General features: G+C 36.4%; 1 protein-coding gene across 4 annotated transcripts in view; it reads right to left on the bottom strand.

Moving 5' to 3' along the window:
• The window catches only part of ATP9B (ATPase phospholipid transporting 9B (putative)), a 169,833-nt gene that overhangs the window by 44,206 nt on the left and 108,127 nt on the right, over window positions 1-17,500 (bottom strand). For all 4 annotated transcript variants that reach the window (XM_049823773.1, XM_049823775.1, XM_049823776.1 and 1 more), the window contains exons 12-13: window positions 10,351-10,511; window positions 7-149 (exon numbers count right to left, since the gene is read on the bottom strand). In XM_049823773.1, coding sequence (XP_049679730.1) covers window positions 7-149; window positions 10,351-10,511 — 304 coding nt within the window. The remainder of the gene's footprint in view (window positions 1-6; window positions 150-10,350; window positions 10,512-17,500) is intronic.

Below are 17,500 nucleotides of genomic sequence, written 5' to 3'. Positions count from 1 at the left end.
ATATACCTGTTTTATCCGTTAGTAAATAAACTAATCGTCCCAACTCTTCTGGTATGGTGCTAGTTCGAACAACTGTTCCAGGAATATTGTCATCTTTCATAATCATCCACCCATAGGCTGCCTTACCCATGTCCAAGTTCACACGTAAACTGCAAAGGAAATTTATACCATAATCAGTGTGAATAGTAGGCAAAGTGAAAGTTATAACCATAAAAATAAAACTAGAAGCTCTTTTTAGGATACCTGAAAAAAAAATATCTTAAAACTATACGCAACAAAAATTTTGGAACAATGCTTTTGTTATGTGTTTGTAGAGTACATATCACATTAGAAATTCAGTCTCCATCCCAGACGTTTAGAAGCTACTGCAATACAAACAAATGCAATACCATGCCTCCTCCATGGACAGATTGCAAGACTTTGTGGAGATTCTTGACAGAATTACATTACTACACTTATACAGATGAGATTATTATATACACTTTATCAACAAGACCAGATCGCTATTCGAATCACAGTTTTTATCTGTTAAAAAAAAAAAAAAACAAAACCCACAACAAACAAAAAAACCACCACTTACGTTTTCTTTACTATGTGAAAGTACAAATATTTTTGTACCTCTTCAAGTCACTGTTTTTTTCAAAAAACTATTTTTTCTTTAGGAAAGTACAACTATATTTGTCAACTTCTCTTTCCCACCACAACCAATCAACAATGCTGCTCGTCCTTCCCAAAATATAGGTACAGAGGCTCTCTACTGCAAAAAGAGAATAGTACCCAAGCAGTGAAACGTACCCTCGCGTGATAACATGTGGGCTGCAGTTGCTACTGCCAGCAGCAATAAGGAACCTTTGGGTAGCTCTGTACTAGAAACTGTAATTTGCAGCAAGTTTTCCTGATTAAACATAGAAGTGCAAAATCAAAAGTATTTTTTTCCAGTTCACTCGGTGTCTGCATATTTTTTCGGTTAATATTTCCATGTCTACGTCATACAAGAATCAATTGCCCTTGCACCTTGTATTCCTATGTTATAATAAAAAAAGTCTTCACTCATGCTGGTCATAGAATACCTTTAATCACAATGCTCTTCCCCCAAAATAAATGCTCCAACTCAAAACTCTCTGCCACCTTGATCTAAAATTTTAACACGTTACTTTCCTTTAGCTATTCACCACGTTCCTGCTACCATGTCAGAGGAACAGTGACTAAGGAATAGGCACTTGTTCATTGCTGTTGACTCTGCTCTAATAGAAATACTGAAAAACCAGCCAGGAAAGTGGCTATGTGGACTATTTGTAGCTAACTTGCCCGGGGCACAGGACTCGGAGTCCCAAGTTCAGTAGCAGGTTTACAGAAACATGACTCTTAAAACTGTTCAAAGGTATCCATCAAAGTCAAAATACTGCTAATGCTCTTCAGACCTTTTTTAACACTCCTGAAGTGCTGCTTTACAGCATAACCAAAACAGCAGCCACCAACAGTTCTTGCCTGTCCTCTTGCAATCACAGCGACAGATTGATTGTGAATTACCTGAGCTAACAACAAAGGGAACAGCGAGTCACAAACTGCAATATCCCATAAAGAAGAGATGCATTTAACTAGAATTGTGAGAACATCTGAAATTCCAACACACACTGAGAAAATTCAGTTTATTCCACACCCCCTCTTCCCTTCCCCTTTGTACGGCAGAAGACTACACAAGTTCCAGCACAAAAAGCCTTTTTGATACAAGATACTTGACCGTTCAAGATGGTCTTTTGCTCTTTACCTAGCTCTTATTTTCCCATTAAAATCAGCAGCAGCAGGAAACCATCCTTTTACCTGGTGATATACCCCAATTAGTTTTGCAGTATCATACCTAATTTCAGCTGCCTTCAGACACACAAATAAATGTAAAAAAAAAAATTAGGACAGACAACAGAGGAAGGACTCTACCAGATTCTTTTTATTGAAAATGCTACAGTATAACAAGGAGAAAAATACTGGAAGTCACTTGCCTCACACTGTTTAACTTCAGTTTTACGCTGTCTTACTCAATCCAGAGCGAGTAGTGAGCAACCAGTATTCGTATGATGTATATCCGTTAACTTGCAGAGTTCGAATATAAGAATCAATGTAACACACTCTACACTGAGATAGGTATTAGTCAACAGAAGGAACAGCAAAAGATTTACTACTCTACGGGAAGGGAACCTGCTAGTTAGCCTGCCAAGTACAAAGGATGCTGACTAGCTTGAGAAGAGAAACACGAGCACACTTACTTTATTTAAGAACAGCCAGGAGTAAGCAGAGTAAGTGAAGGATGAAAGCTGCTCATCACGCCACTTCAAAGAGGCATTTGGGCTATAAATAGGTTTTTTTCTGCCTGGGCAACCAAGACAGGAATTCTGTGATAAAAGCTCTATTTAAGAGCTGCAATCTCAGGTCCATGGCACACAGAGAGAAATCCACACGGCTGCTCTACCAATGGAGACCTACAAAGTCATCCAGATAGCAAAAACTGTACTTCAGTAAGATTAAATTAGAAAAGTCTCCCAAAGCTGAAGTGCAGTTCCCATCTTCACTTGCATCTTTTATAAGCATGTGTGTTACCCTGGTTTTGATGTTCTAAACACTCTCTACATGAATTTAATTATAATCTCACTTAAATATAATTTAAAGGTAAGAAAAAAAAAAAAGACAGCTTCTCTTGCTGAGCAGTGAGGAGAAATCTGTGTTTCAAAGCATCAAGGCATTTTAGGAATTACCCTAGCTTTCTAGCATGCACTACATGGAACAAAGTGTACCCCCTTTATGCTGATGGACGTAATAGAAAGCTGGCACCGCTGGCCTCCAGAGAAATAACATCTCCCCAATGACTCTCCAAGACAGCTTTCTGGCACACAGAGAGATATTGAGTACATGCTTGAATTGTTAAGATGAATAAGGAATTAAACAGGAATAAAAAAAGAACAATCAAAAAATGAGGGCTATAGATGCATTTTTAGTATTAATTCTAAAATTTGTACACTGTATCCTGCTCTGAGTTCCTTCACTTGGAGCTTGTTGTCTTAGAGGAAAATTTTGTCTTTGTAATCATTGTAGCCATCACCTAGCACATTACGGACACTGCTGTTAACACTAAAAATGGTGGAGGCCTGTCAATACGGAGTTTGCTTTCAAAACTAGAAATCTCTCCAACAGAGCTTCACAGGAACGGATAGAAATACTTGACTGAAAAGTCCAAGAATTTTTACACAATAAAACAAGGAGATACTAAGCTTACTCAACACCAAGCTATTGTAATGCCTGACAATATTATCCTTTGTGGACTTTAAGAAACCTTGTTATAGAACCAAAACCATTTTAAATTCACCAGTTTTTAAATCCTTCTCAATTTCATCCCATTTTAGGCTCCATACATATCAGTTATTAATGCACAGAACAGCATCACACGTAGCATTAGCACATTGTTGCATCAGTAACACTAATTTTTAGCAAAACCAATTAACATGCAATCTTCAGACACAGCATGTTAATATTGATTGCAGAGAACAGGCATATTTAGTGAACATAACAGTGTGAAGTTTCTTGTCTCTCAACATCAGCCCTAGTTACCCTAGAGCAGGCAAACCTAAGGCAACTTTTATCCAACTTGGGGATTTATTCCACTAAGAGCCAGCGTGGCATTTCTCTGCAATTCAGCTTCAGAACAAATCAACAACACATTTCAGAATCCACACTTCTTTTTACTACTAGTTAAAACCAGATACTTTTGCTTTTATTCCCTCAAAAACATCAGCAGTGTTTTAGGTTAAACAAATTAATATTTACAGGACTGCTGAACTTCATTTTCTCCCAAATGGTAATGACATTAGGTCCCTTTATAAAGATTTCTGATTTTGTTTTTTAGCCAAAATAGACACATTTGCCAATAAGCAAGGGCCTTCACTGAGAAAGTTTCAGACAAACACATTTAGAAACTCCAGAAACATTCTGCCTTTCACGACTCAGTGAAAAGCAATCAAGACATAATGAAGTTAGCAAAGACAATTTTGTGAACAGTGATACCGTGCCTAATAAAATTCAAGTATGAATTTGAATCAAAATCGTATGATAGTTTTACTCGAGCTTTGGTGAGCAGGAAGAACTTCCTGAGAAGCTCTGTATATAAGCAGAAGTTTCGTAGCAAAAACCAAAGCCCTGCCAAAATTCCAGATGCAGTAGAAGCACCTGTAGTGGTATCCAATTTTTAAAATAAATGAAGTAATTGAGATGCAATCTTTTTATTTTCAGGGCTTCTAAATGAAATACTGAAAATCATATTTGTGTCATGTTAGTACCCAAGACTGTACCCAATCCCCTATGGCTATACCGCTTAACCTTCCTATATCCCTAACTCTTGAAACAGCCTTAAACTATACACAGATATACACATTATTTACAATCTAGAAAACAATACGGAGTAATTTTAATGTTACTGGCCAAGAAACAACCAAGAGTGTTTTAACTTCAACATGCCTGGAAAGTTAAATCTTCACAGAAAGTGATTTTTGGAGCCTGACTTCTATTAGCTGGCACTAAACAAATAAAAATAGAACAAAACAGAAGTTACTTCTTTTAAACACAATATTTTATCAAGAGCTAAATAAATAAAAAATCAACCCATAGCTCATCCCTTTATTTTTTCCTATTTCCCCTTCTCCTGTATTTTATTTGGAGATGAAATTTCAAGATAATACTCCTTTTGTGATTAGCTCACTATATACATTTTTATTTAGTTTTCTCTGCTATCTGTCTGATACTCAAAAGAAAAACCTCAGATCTGTGTTCTTGTTTGCTTCATAATTGGTCTCAGTAGTTCTCTTGGAATAATTTTTCTAAATTTTGTCTATTATGTAAGCATATAAAAGGAAATGAAAAAAGGTACACGTAACACTGTACATAAAACCCAGGCAATGAATGTAACTTTAAAAGAGAACTCAGTCCCACACATTTGTGCTTAAATATGTGTGGCAAAAAAATGCGTATCAACCCTGTATTGCTATAGCGACTGTGGCACACGCGGTTTTTCAAGGGCCACATGCATCCTAGGTACAGCTAATTAGATGTTGTAACATAGGTAGAACTTAAAACCTCAGGAGGAAATCTGGGGAATAATTAATGAGAAAATTAATCTATGAATTTCTTACAGGCTGAAAACACAGTAGAGTCCAAAATACAAATAGAATGCATGTCAAACAAGCACCTTGGCACAAGAGATGTGGCATGTGCAGTTCAGAATAACAATAATTACTTCCTATTAAAAATGTTTCTTTGTTATTTTCACATTTATCAGGTCAGATGCCTTCTTTCATTAAGCCTCTTGCACAATGGCAACAATATTGACACCAGATGTCTAAGACAAATAATTTTTAAAACATGAATATTTTTAGTGTATTCCAGACAAATTTGGCATTACTTACTGTAATACTATTAGATTAAAACCAGAAAAAAACCTAAGAGCAAACAGGCAATGTTGCAAGGTTAGAAATGAAAAAGATCTACTGCAATAGTTCAGTTAAAAAAATGACTTCTTTTTTTAAAACTGGTTGTGCTTTCTCTATGTCGCATGAATACCCGACATTGTAAGAAAAGCACAAAGCTAGCTCAGGCAGTAGTACGGCACCGTCCTGGGCAGCATAAGACTTACTCTTAGCATGAGAGGCACACACCATAGCTCCTGTTGCATGAAGAAGTCAAAATGAGTTTGTAAAATACCAAGAAGCTTCATATAGTATTTTTCAGTCTCTAAATAGATTGCATTATATATCATGGTATGGTATGGAAGCATAATACACATTTATAGGGACTGCTTAAACTACTTTATGAGCAGCTTTTTAACTCTTCCACCCTGAAAGCTTTGCATCGTGTATCTAAAATATATTCTGCCTGTATATGTGAAACTACATGTACCGATACTCTCACATCTACAGGTTATACAGATTAGAACTCCAACAGGGACAGCGCAAACTACAATACGATTGAAAGCAGCATAGCTGCTTGCTGCTGTTAGAGAGGCATTACAGTCCTGCATAGGTGCGAGTTCCCCGGATCTCAGGAACACACATTGAATAAAACCTCCTTTTTCATATTTGTATGATCTGGGATTTGATTGGCTATTAAGGAATTTCAGATACAAGACTCCCTAGCAGTGTTTTCCTCACTGCCTACTGAAAACAGACTGACATAACCTGAACGACCTTCTTTAAATGCTCCTCTTAAAGACCCAGAAAAAAGCAGCCAGGAGCCAGGTAGTGCCCCCAAACTTTACCACTTAAGTGCAAGGCAGTTCCTTCCAGACGTTTAGGACAGCTTATTTTGGCAGAATGGCTCCGTGCTCAGGAGCCTTGGGGTGTCTGAAGGAAAGGATAAAAGACATTTCAGCTTCTGCGTACACCAAAACTAAAGGATCCTCCCCAAAAGAGAGCTGATTAAGCCCCTGTCAAGCCAGCTTTAAACTGCTACTAAATATAGAGCCTGGACCATACCTATTTTTACCAGATCCCCAGTCAATACCTTATCATTTTATGGTAAATCCTCTATGTTTCTTAACAGCTGGGCAGAAGCATGTACAGCTACAGGACTCACGTGCCTGTGTACGTCAGGCAGTAATTTCACTGAACACTGCCTGGCTAAGCCTAAATTATCTTGAAAAAACCCCACCCCAACTTTCTTGGCTACATTTTTTGGGGGGGAAAACCAAAAAGAATCACAGTAATAGTGTCAAACTGGGTAACCAGGTACAAGATAGTATAATAATGACAAAGCTTTACCTCATCTTCCTCCGCCTGAGGTGCTGACTTTTCATTAGTGTGACTGGTTTTGCCCTCTGCCCTTTGTCATTCAGAAAATAAACAATCCAAAAAAATACATGTTGTTCCACAAAAGGACCTTACTATTTAAAAAAAAAAAAAAAAAAAGAGAGAGAGAAAAGGAAACACCACAGGCCTAAGAACCTCCACGCTGGTATCACAAAGAGCAGCAGCACGGATATCTGAGGACTCACGCTCCCCCAGCCTGCTATGTGATAACTGCGCTAGGTGACATAGGCAAGATCTCGTAAACTAATGGAGAATGTATTTCAATCAATGATTTTATTTAAAACAAGTAATGAAATGGTCTCAGTGTCACTGGAGGAACCTATGGAGAGGCATTAATGCATCTCAAACTGGCTAGAGCCAACTAGAAAAAAGACTAAGAATACAGAGGAACGTGGAAAAACTCTGAGAATGAGTGAGCATAATCCTAGAGAGATTTATTTTGGTTTGGATAGTCTGTCAAGGACTTGCTTTCTATCCTGTCAAGGACTGCTTTCTACCCTCCTTTCCCAATAAATTTTAAGAAATTCAAGCAGATTAACTTTGTAGGGAGAGAGATTGTAGGGAGACTCCCTGGGCTATGCTTCCTCCAAAGGGGAAGAAGAAACGTCAATTAGAGAAGAATCAATTTTAAGGGCCAAACATTTCTGGGGGTATGCGGCTGTTCAAAACATTTTGTGCATAATAGTTCTAACTTACAAGCACTTAAGAGCTGGGCTAAGCTTTCAATGTTTGTTTACTACTACTTTTTCTCCATTTTGCTTGATTGCTTGTACACCACAGAATGTGTGCAATGTTGTGGGCTGGGATTTTTTTTTTGGGGGGGTGGGGGGGGTGGGTTGTTGGGGTAGTTTTTGTTTGGTTGTGTTGGGGTTTGTTTTTTTTTTACAGTTGCTTTATGTTTATGCTTCTGAAGTCTTACATGCCCCACGGTAATACCCTTCACACAGTGAAGCAACATTGATCTAGAGGAATATTGAGGATGCAGCTGAATCACAAGGAAATAGCTGTTCCCAGGGAAAAAAAAAAAAAAAAAAAAAAGTCCTCTTCCTATTAATTATAGGAGATACTGTGCAGAGATCAGTTAAACTCTGCTAACAGTTAGTTACCTCCTCCTGATGATCTTCACCAAACACGTCTGGCCATGGAAAATTATTTTTATTGCATACCTAGAATTTCCCTTGCCCTGCAAACCAAAAGCCAAACACAACTGCAAAAAAGCTCTGTATTTAGAAACTTCCTGAATTCTCTAAAACCATCAATCAACACATTTCATGCGTGCATGAGTTCAGATATGCTTTGCCTCTACCAGTCGATCCTACTCTCCCACGCTCATTTCCTTTACCTGTGAAAAGTTCATTATTTCCCCCATATAGCTATTTTAAAAATAATGAGCGGACACAACACCTGGTGCTTCAGCATCATTAGTCTTGCAATTTTCATCTCCAAGAGTTCACACTCCAAATACAGCCTAAAGAATAAGTTATTTCCATACTTAACATCCAGAAGAGAGGAAGAGAAGTGTAGTTATATTTGAACAGCGGCATGACTGGAGTTGTTTATTTTGCTGACAGTGTGGGAAGTGACCCGGTATACAAATGATTTGAGTTGAAGAAAACTTGGTATAGAAATAAGATAAACCTCTAGAGAAAAAAGCATTCTCTGATAGATTCCTATCTGATCTTCCATAGAGTAACTATATGGTCCATCTCAAAACTAAACCAATCACATTTTCTACTACTTCCACTTCGCATATTATCTCCCACAAGCAATTGAAAAATGGGATTAGGTGTATCCTAGAAATTATTTTTGGAAAAGAACTATCCCACAAGTCCACTAAACAACTCTTAAGTTGAAAATGAGCTGCTCAATCAACATGTTTTTCAGTGGAGTATGTTGAACTGTCAATATAGAGTCAAATTTACTTATACCACCTATATGCTCTTAATCCTCTTGCATCTAGTAACAAAGATATATCTGTCCTTTAACCATTTTAATAAGTTTTGGCTTAGTATGTTTATTATGGAAGAACACGGTGACTGACAAGTGATCCTTTATGCTCTTAGCTCATTTTTCCTTTCCCCTACATGTCTTTGATGATTAAGTGCGTCTTTCAGCAATACGCAGACTTTACTTATCACTTGAATGCAGCACTTTTTGCCTCTTCACATGGATAAGTTACTTAATACTCAGTAACTGCGTGGGTACAGGGCAAATGACGACATGACCTGAACAGCATCATCATGCAAGCAGTAAGGGAGTTATGACAACAACACTGTTTAGAAATCACAACATTGAAATACAAATGTGTAAATAAAAAACAAGAGCCAGTTAAAGGAAGTGGAAACTGTTCTAAGATGACTAGTTTCTACAATGAGATCTCCTCAACTCCCCAGGGGATTTGCTGGAACCTTCTCTTTCAACTTCCCAACAGAATCAGTCACTCGTGCAACACAAAAATAGTATGAAAATACAGGTCCTTTAAGTTATAAAACCTTAAGACAGATACTTCCCGAGTATCAAATTGCTCAAATAAGACAGTTTCCTTCACATAGACATGTACTTAAAAAATGTGAACACAGTAACACGTAAATCATGTAAGCTTAGATTAAAATACCTAATGAAATGCTCCTTTATTTTTTTATACTACATGAATTTAAATATTGTGTGCAAAACCTGAGCAGATAGGTCTTAAACCTGTCTACAGTTTAGTTGTTGCTAACTCTGCAGCTAGCCACTGGGCTTACTAAATGATGTATCTCAAACTGAAGAGTTTCAGAGAGCACCTAAAATTAACAATCACCTTAATCTAAACACTGGGTATTTCAACAGGAGAGAATATTTCCATTTTGTAAAGGAAATACCCACTCAGCGGAAAAAAAAAATAAATTCATTTCAGAGTCAGTGTTCTCACTTCTGTGTCCACAGAAGACTTGATTACACACATGGGTATTATTTCCTGTTCCAGTTTATCTGCAATTTGAATATACAGTACTCATGCTTAATGAATTAATTAATTCAGGGCAAGTCTCTACTTGGTTACACATGTTAAAAGTCCTCTCATTGTAAAAGTGCACCTACATTATTCAGCCAATTTAAATTAATCATTGTTGTAGTAAAAAGTCTGTATTTTAACCAGAGAAATGGAACCTTTTCAGTATTTAAGGCATTAAAAATAAAATTCCAAAATATACCTAACAGTTCATTTAAATGCATGTTTCCTAAAACTACGTTCTCAGATATACCAAGATTGTATCCTTATTAATAAATTTATGCTAGTAAAGGATTAGATATCCTGATTACTCCAGCAAGACTAACATTATACAAAAAAATACAACAGTATTGTTTTCTGTACAGCGATCCTTCAAGAATCAGCAGATTTGTTGGCACCTTCTCCTTCAGCTTCCTGATAAGATCAATTTCCTTCTCAATGAGAAGCAAGTCTAAATTTCAAGAAACCCACATTCAGTGAAATTAGACATCTGTGTTTTTCTTTCAGTCTTATACATACCTGATCGGGATGATATAGGAAAACAGGAGGAGGAACCGGAAAAGGTTGCGATACCACGGGCCTACAAATCCTTGCAAGGTTACCATAACAACTGATAGTGCAACTAAAGCCAAAAACAGGGCTTTGGTCAGTTGATTCAGCTCCAGATCCAGCAAGCCAACCTAGAGGAAGAAGTATAAATCGAGTTAGTCATTAGTTTGTCTTCAGCTGAGACTTTGCAGTGCAAACAATCAGGTATTATTGGCTTTTTTATTCCTACCTATTAAAAATCCAAGCCCTTCTAACAATTAACTGCATTTTGATAACTGAATTGATTATTGTTCCTATGCTGGCATGCAAGAGATGGTCCACGGTTACAGGCGAAGAACAAGTCCCAGAACCGGTGCGAACTGTCCCCGCCAGTGTGGAATGCCTTTACATCTCACACGTCTCTCCCCCACCCCCTGATCCAGGGCAGGAACACAGGAGGGCCAGGAGAAAAGGCAATTAAAGATCAACAAATGAGCAGGAACGCTTTCCTTCTGTCACGTATGCAGCAAAAATGCTGGTGCTGTATATTTGCAGGGCAGCTACTGCTCGTTTACCGCTAGATCAAAAACGTGGCAGATGCAAGAATCAACGGACAAATGTGACAGAGCTACCTTCTCATTCACAAAACCAGTGCACTGGAACTTGTAACTATACTCCCAAAGGGGTCTGTAAATCTGACCTAATTTCATCGAAGTAATTTTTAATTGTATGAAGCTTTCAGTTAGTCAATAATAAACAACAACAATCAAGTGGAATATCCATTTTCAAACCAAAATAGTAAAACAGAGCTTCAACTTTTCATGAGCGAAAAGGTATTTGATTTAGAAACATTTTAGCAAAAACGCCGAGAGGCTCGCTTTCATCTACTCTTTCTCATGAAAAAAATATTTTTAAGCTATGTAACTAAGACTCTCACCATTTCAATAATGTATGCTGTAAGCTAAGTATATATACTCCGCTTTTTGGGATGCTCTTGCAGTCAGTAAAATATGTGGGAAAATTATGTCAGGAAGAGTTTCCTAGGCCCCATCACAGATGCCCCTTTTATCTCCAAGTCTTGCCAGTAAGACCAGTAAAACATAACACTTCTTTAGATAACAAACAGTCTGCAAAAGAACCACTTTAAATATAGTTCTTAAAAATTCCAGCAATCTTGCTTACACATGGGCTGTCCCTTCCCTAGAGAACCAGGCAGCTGAAGACCACAGCGGCTGATTTATCAGCTGCATTTAAAAAGCAGCACAACGAGGACAAATATCTTGCAATTTCCGCTGCTTCAACTACTACATAGTTTATGCTTGAATTATTGAGAAAAATAGGTTTTTGGATTAAAATGAAGAAAAATTAAGCCAGGGAAGTAGAGCATGTTTCAAAGCCCAGATCTTTTTGCGTTGACAAAGGCAGCCTAAGTTTCAGGCCTCGCTGAGGATCAGATGAAGTCATTATTCATTCAGTCAGGGAAAAAAGACTCAATTACCTCAACCTAAAGATGCTATCAATGAATGCAAAGTGCATATTTTACTCTATTCATCCAAATCCCATTAAAAAGTGAAAGGAATGATTTAATCTGGCCTTCTAGAGTTGGTCTTTTTTTGTAATAAAATAAAGAATCACTGTCTTGCAATATGCATAACCACTACCTCACACTTTTTTTTCCTGCATCATGGTAGTGAAAGCCTATCTCTCCCCTCAGCTCCCCCCTCCGCCCTCTGTAAAAACCCCACCCCAGAATAGAAATGAATAAAGAGCTTCTTTGGAAAGAATGCCACTTTTTGGACAGAAACATTAAATTTAGTCCACTGCACACCGATACGTAGCTAATTCAAAGCATTAATACCTTTCTAATTGATGAAGACAGATGTGAATTTAAGTTTGGAATCCAACCAAAATGTGTTTGGAGAGATATTAAGAGAATAAAAAAGTTGATGATGAAAAAGTTTCACACAGTAAATCTCTTGCTCAAGAACATTTGGTTTGTTACTAATAATGTCATCCTTTCTAATGTAGACCATACTACTGGCTGTAGTCAATTTTAATATTTTCATTTCCTATAGCCACGTGAAGGCAATTGCAAAAGCCTACTCAAGGCACACAAAGAAACTAAGTTTTAATAGAAATGCATTCTCCATTTCTCAAAAATTAGTTACTATAAAGTACTGAAATATACTTCATTAGTTTAATTCTGTGCCTTTCCACTTAAACAACTTCTGCACTCAAACTAATGAAACACTGCTGACTTATCCAGATACATTTCGTGTAGAAATTCAGCAATATTCTCTAGAATTCATCTGAATATTGAAAAAGTGGGTAAACTTAATTTTAACTACATTGTGATTTTATCAAAGCATTTGTAAAATATACCATCTTAAGAAAGTGATTTCTTTCCTTTTAAAAATAATCATACTCTGAATAATTATGACAATATAGGAAATAGGTGACTTAAGAATTGGAGTAATTTTCCACATTTATTGCTCTTTCCCATATCAGAAAACCAAATTTTCTTCTACTTGTCATAATATTTGTTCTATTTGAAACAACTGTGTTAACAAAATTAAATACACCACTGGAAATTTTATTCTCCAAGGGAAAATTTGTACATAATGTCTAAGACAACCACAACAGTTTTGCAAAGGGGCTGCTCTACGATAATGAACACAATAATTGCCTGTATAATCTAAAATGCTACTAATGGCAACAACTGCAAATCCATTTAGCTCCTCTTTAATTTATGCACTAAGTTTTAAATAGCTAATGGTTCTCAGTAAAATAATGGCTTATACCATCAGTAAAAAGTATGGCATTGTCTACCTGCACCAAAAAAAGCCTATAAGTTTTTAAAATAGTTTGGTTTTGAATGAGGGAATGATTAAAAGTCTAAACTGCACATTTTGGACCACAAGGTATAAGTCATCATCTTATAAGAAAAATCTTAATTAGCAAAAGTTGAAAGCAACAACCCCACCCCCCAGCCCCCGCCCCTTTCTGACTACTGAAGTCAAACACGAACAGCAATATTGCTATTGCTGCCCTAAATGCCTAACTTTTGGGAAAGGTTATCCGCTGAAACTATTATTGTAGAAATAGAACAATTCCTCTAATATTATAAAAAGTGTATTACTTGGAAAATGAGAAAATGTTTTTATGCTGGAATATTTAAATGCAAAATTCTACAATTATATGTTGCACAACGGTAAAGATTTCTCAAAATAGTCCAGTGCAGTCATTTTTTATTCAATTACAGTTTAAAGTGCATTAGAAATAATAGGCCTTTTTTAAGGGCCCTACTTTAATATTGCTGCAGTATCTTAGGAGATACTTCCCCCTGCCACCAAATTCGTCCACAAAGGTAATTATATTTCAGTAATCAGTCCAGTTCTGCACTGACAAACACCATATTGACGACAATGAAATTTCATGGTATGTATGTTTGAGATTGACTTTGGCTTTAATTTGCATCACAAGCATAAAAATTTTCTTTCCTATTCTTAATCCATGCTCTGAACTTAACTTTATTAAACCTCGAATACTAGTCAATTATTCACGTTTTCATTAATTCTAGTCTAAACCTAGATGTAAGCAGCTATGCAAAGAGTAAGGTAAGTATTTAAAATTACTAAAATTCTAATAATATAGCTTTCTTCTTTGGGCTGACAAAACCAAGCATTGCCTAAGAAAAATGATTCATGGCATTTCATAATTTACAAAAAAATAATTTTTATATAGACTACTACATACAGTTAGCTGCATATATCTGTAACCCTATGGCTTTCTTCAATATCTGTTAAACCTTTCCTACAGTCCCTAGGAATAATAGATTATTAATCTGTGTTTAAAGACTAAATAGACACATCATTATCTGTTTACCTTAATCTTTGACACTAAAACCATGTACAGCAACTTCAGAATCTGTAATTGTTTCTGCTTTGTTAAATCTCCTAATTTTAAGGTTATTCCTACGATTCAAATTCTTGACTGCTCGGCAATCCAGATAACCACATTAAGCTAATATAACCATGAATCAAAACAAGTAAAGTAAGTGAATTCAAGTTTAGGAAGCATCTTTCCTTAATTCACTGTACTCAAGTAAAGGTCTGACAAATACATTTCTCTACAAGCCTGTCTTGATTAACAAAACCCCCACCAAATCTTGCATACAGTATGTTACACTTTTTAATCAATATTTTACTCATTCTTTTAAGCAGTAGATTCAGAGGTAGCAAAAGCAAAGAAAACACTGAAATATATAAAGTGACCATTTTGTAAAAAGTCACATCTCTGCTTTCTCAGATCCATTTTCAAACAGCCCAATCACTTGTTTAGCTGCAAGAGCAACAATGACAAACCTTGAAAACATTTTCTGAAGCACTAAAAACCTATTACAAGTTTTATTGCTCTAATTCTAAAATGAATAATTGGGGGGGGGGGGGGGGCGGGTTCTACTTAGTAAAAATGAAATAAAGTTTAGTTATTTAGTCCACACCAGTGGAGTTATACAAAAGTAATAACCAGAAAATAGTCCATTTGATTCCAATAATTTTTTCTGTATTTCCTTTGGCAAAAAAAGTATGCATCCTTCCTGCTAGCTTTAATGCAACCCAACATCACTTTGAACAAACCAAAGTATCTGGCATTATTTTAACGTTGCAGGTTTATGGAACTGAATTACATCTATTCTACACTAATTTCAAGAAACATTTTTAGATATTTAGCGTTAATTGTATCCCCAGAGAAACAAATTACAATTACTTTTCTGTATTCTTACAAAAACCAGCCCATATCCAACAGACAAGCATTTAAAAGAATAGAAATATTTTAAAACTGAAAAAGAAATACACGGTTATCATCCAAAGAAGAGTAAGCTGCAAGTACATAATGTTGGGGTTTTTTTAATGTTTTGATGCATATTCAAAAACAGAGGCTTAAACACTGTTAAAAGCAAAATAAGTTTATTAGATTTTGAAATTACCCTTCTGACTTGCCTGTTTTTACTTCAACAGGCTATTCATAACTGCATAATACCTATGTTTGAAATAACCTAATCACTTTAGAAACAAAATTCCCTTTTGTAGCTAGTAATATCTATAATGCTAAAAGAAAACGAAGACTCAAGCCTTTCTTTCTCTGCCTCCTTTATATGTCCATTTTATATTGTTGCCTTTCCAGACTCAACATCTGAGTTTGGATACTCAGAATGAAACTTGAAAGTCCTCTCCAGGTTTTTAGAGGTGCTTAGCCCTCTCTAATTCAGTCTACTAAAATAAAAACTGTGAGCGGGCTATATCCACAACTGTACTTAAATAGTGGACTCAGTTGCTTGAAGTAAGGCACTCATTTTGACAAACACTAGCCGCGGATTTCATAACCTTAAGTGTGTCATCTTTTTCACGCGTGTCCTGATTTATTCTAACGCCAATGCTTTACTCTATCTGTAATAAAGCATCACATTTCAAAAGATCAAAATGAGAGAGATTGAAGGTGACCCATTCTTAACGCCCGGTTGACCGCATCTGCTTTTCATTAACACTTTCGCAGTTTGCTCAACTACCCCAACGTCTCTAAATATTCTTCAGTCTGACGTCTCTTTTTAGAATCTGTCTTTACATCTAACAAGGAAGCCAAATCTTTGATATTTGCCTCTACCTGATTTCAGTGTTTGGCTGTAATTTGGCTGAAGGCTGAGAAGGAGAGCGGTGGCAGTGAGAGACCTGCCATGTCCAGTTTGGGCAGCAGAGGGTGCTCCAGATTGGCACTAGCTCCTCTTTTCTACGGCTCGCTGTCGGGAACGCAGCCCCCAGCCCAGCACTGGACCTTTCCAGGTCCCTTATTTCCCTCCTGTCGTTTGAAAAGTTCAGAATTATTCGAAGGGCTTTAACAATTCAGATTGTGTACCGAAACTACTACATTTCCTTCTTAGCACAAAGTTACACTTCGTATAACTTCGTACAGTCACAGACTTGCGCCTTAAGGCGCCCGTAGTCAGATGCTGTGCAACCATACAGTCTCCGACTTTGCTACGTATTTGTCACACAGAAGAATGATACAAACGTGCACAGAGCATATTAAGAAACTGAAAAGGTTAATGGCTCCTTAAACTCTGGCATCCATATACGGATTGTGCTGTATTAGTAACATACCCTCCTCCTGTTAGAAGCTATCAATTGAAAACGTCTTCTCAAGACCACCCATCAATTTGGAGTAATTACTTCAATAATCTAAGCTAACTAGTCATATTGGAGACTTCAACAACCAAAAGCATTCACACAGTGAAACTCTTAAGACATCCATTTTTTCAATTTAAAACAATCTCATGCACACAAGATTTCATACAAAAGACATACAGCATTTCTAAGCACAGTCCTCCTTACATCTGATCAAAATTGGTTAAGACATGGAATTCTGGGTGGAAAAAAGATCAGGATTTAAAGATGTTGGATTTTACACTGGTACGCTATCTCCAGATTTATATTTCATCTGTAACTTTTACAAATGCTTATTATGTCTTTAAGATTGATCATCGCCAGCTTCAAGACTCTTCCACACTGTCATGTAATCAGTTCTTTTAATGGTCAGAATACAGAATAAGCAGCTTTACACGTTACACACTGTTATTAAAATATATTCAGTGGAGATGGCATTTTTTCAAATCTGAGTAGATTAAAAAACCATGGCTTTCTCACAGATGAAAATAATTAGCTTTGCCAAATTAACTGCAAAACTAGCATGGGGAGAACTCGTGCCAAAGTTTTTATTGTGTAGATATAAAGAAATAAGTATAAGAAATTGTGATGTATGTAGGAAAATGTAAATTAAATAGCTTAGTAAGAGGTACTACTTCCTTCAAGAAAAAAAACAATTATAAAAGGAACCTCACAAATTAATAGCAACAGCTAGCTCTTTCATTTGTGTAAATTTTGGGAATTCTAATATATCTACACTTCAGATCGTGCAGCTGATGGGTCTAAATTATTTTTTTTATACAGAAAGCTGCACACATTTATTTTTGTCACTGTAGGGACTGAATTTGTGTTTAATATGTATGCCATACTGTATGTTTAATAAGATCTCATAAATGGTATGAGAACCTTGTAGCTTCTTCAAAGACATCTTTGAAATTAAGCCA

This window comes from Accipiter gentilis, chromosome 20 (assembly GCF_929443795.1).
Source record: "Accipiter gentilis chromosome 20, bAccGen1.1, whole genome shotgun sequence".
Taxonomy (NCBI): domain Eukaryota; kingdom Metazoa; phylum Chordata; class Aves; order Accipitriformes; family Accipitridae; genus Astur; species Astur gentilis.
This window is presented reverse-complemented; position numbering and strand designations above follow the sequence as displayed.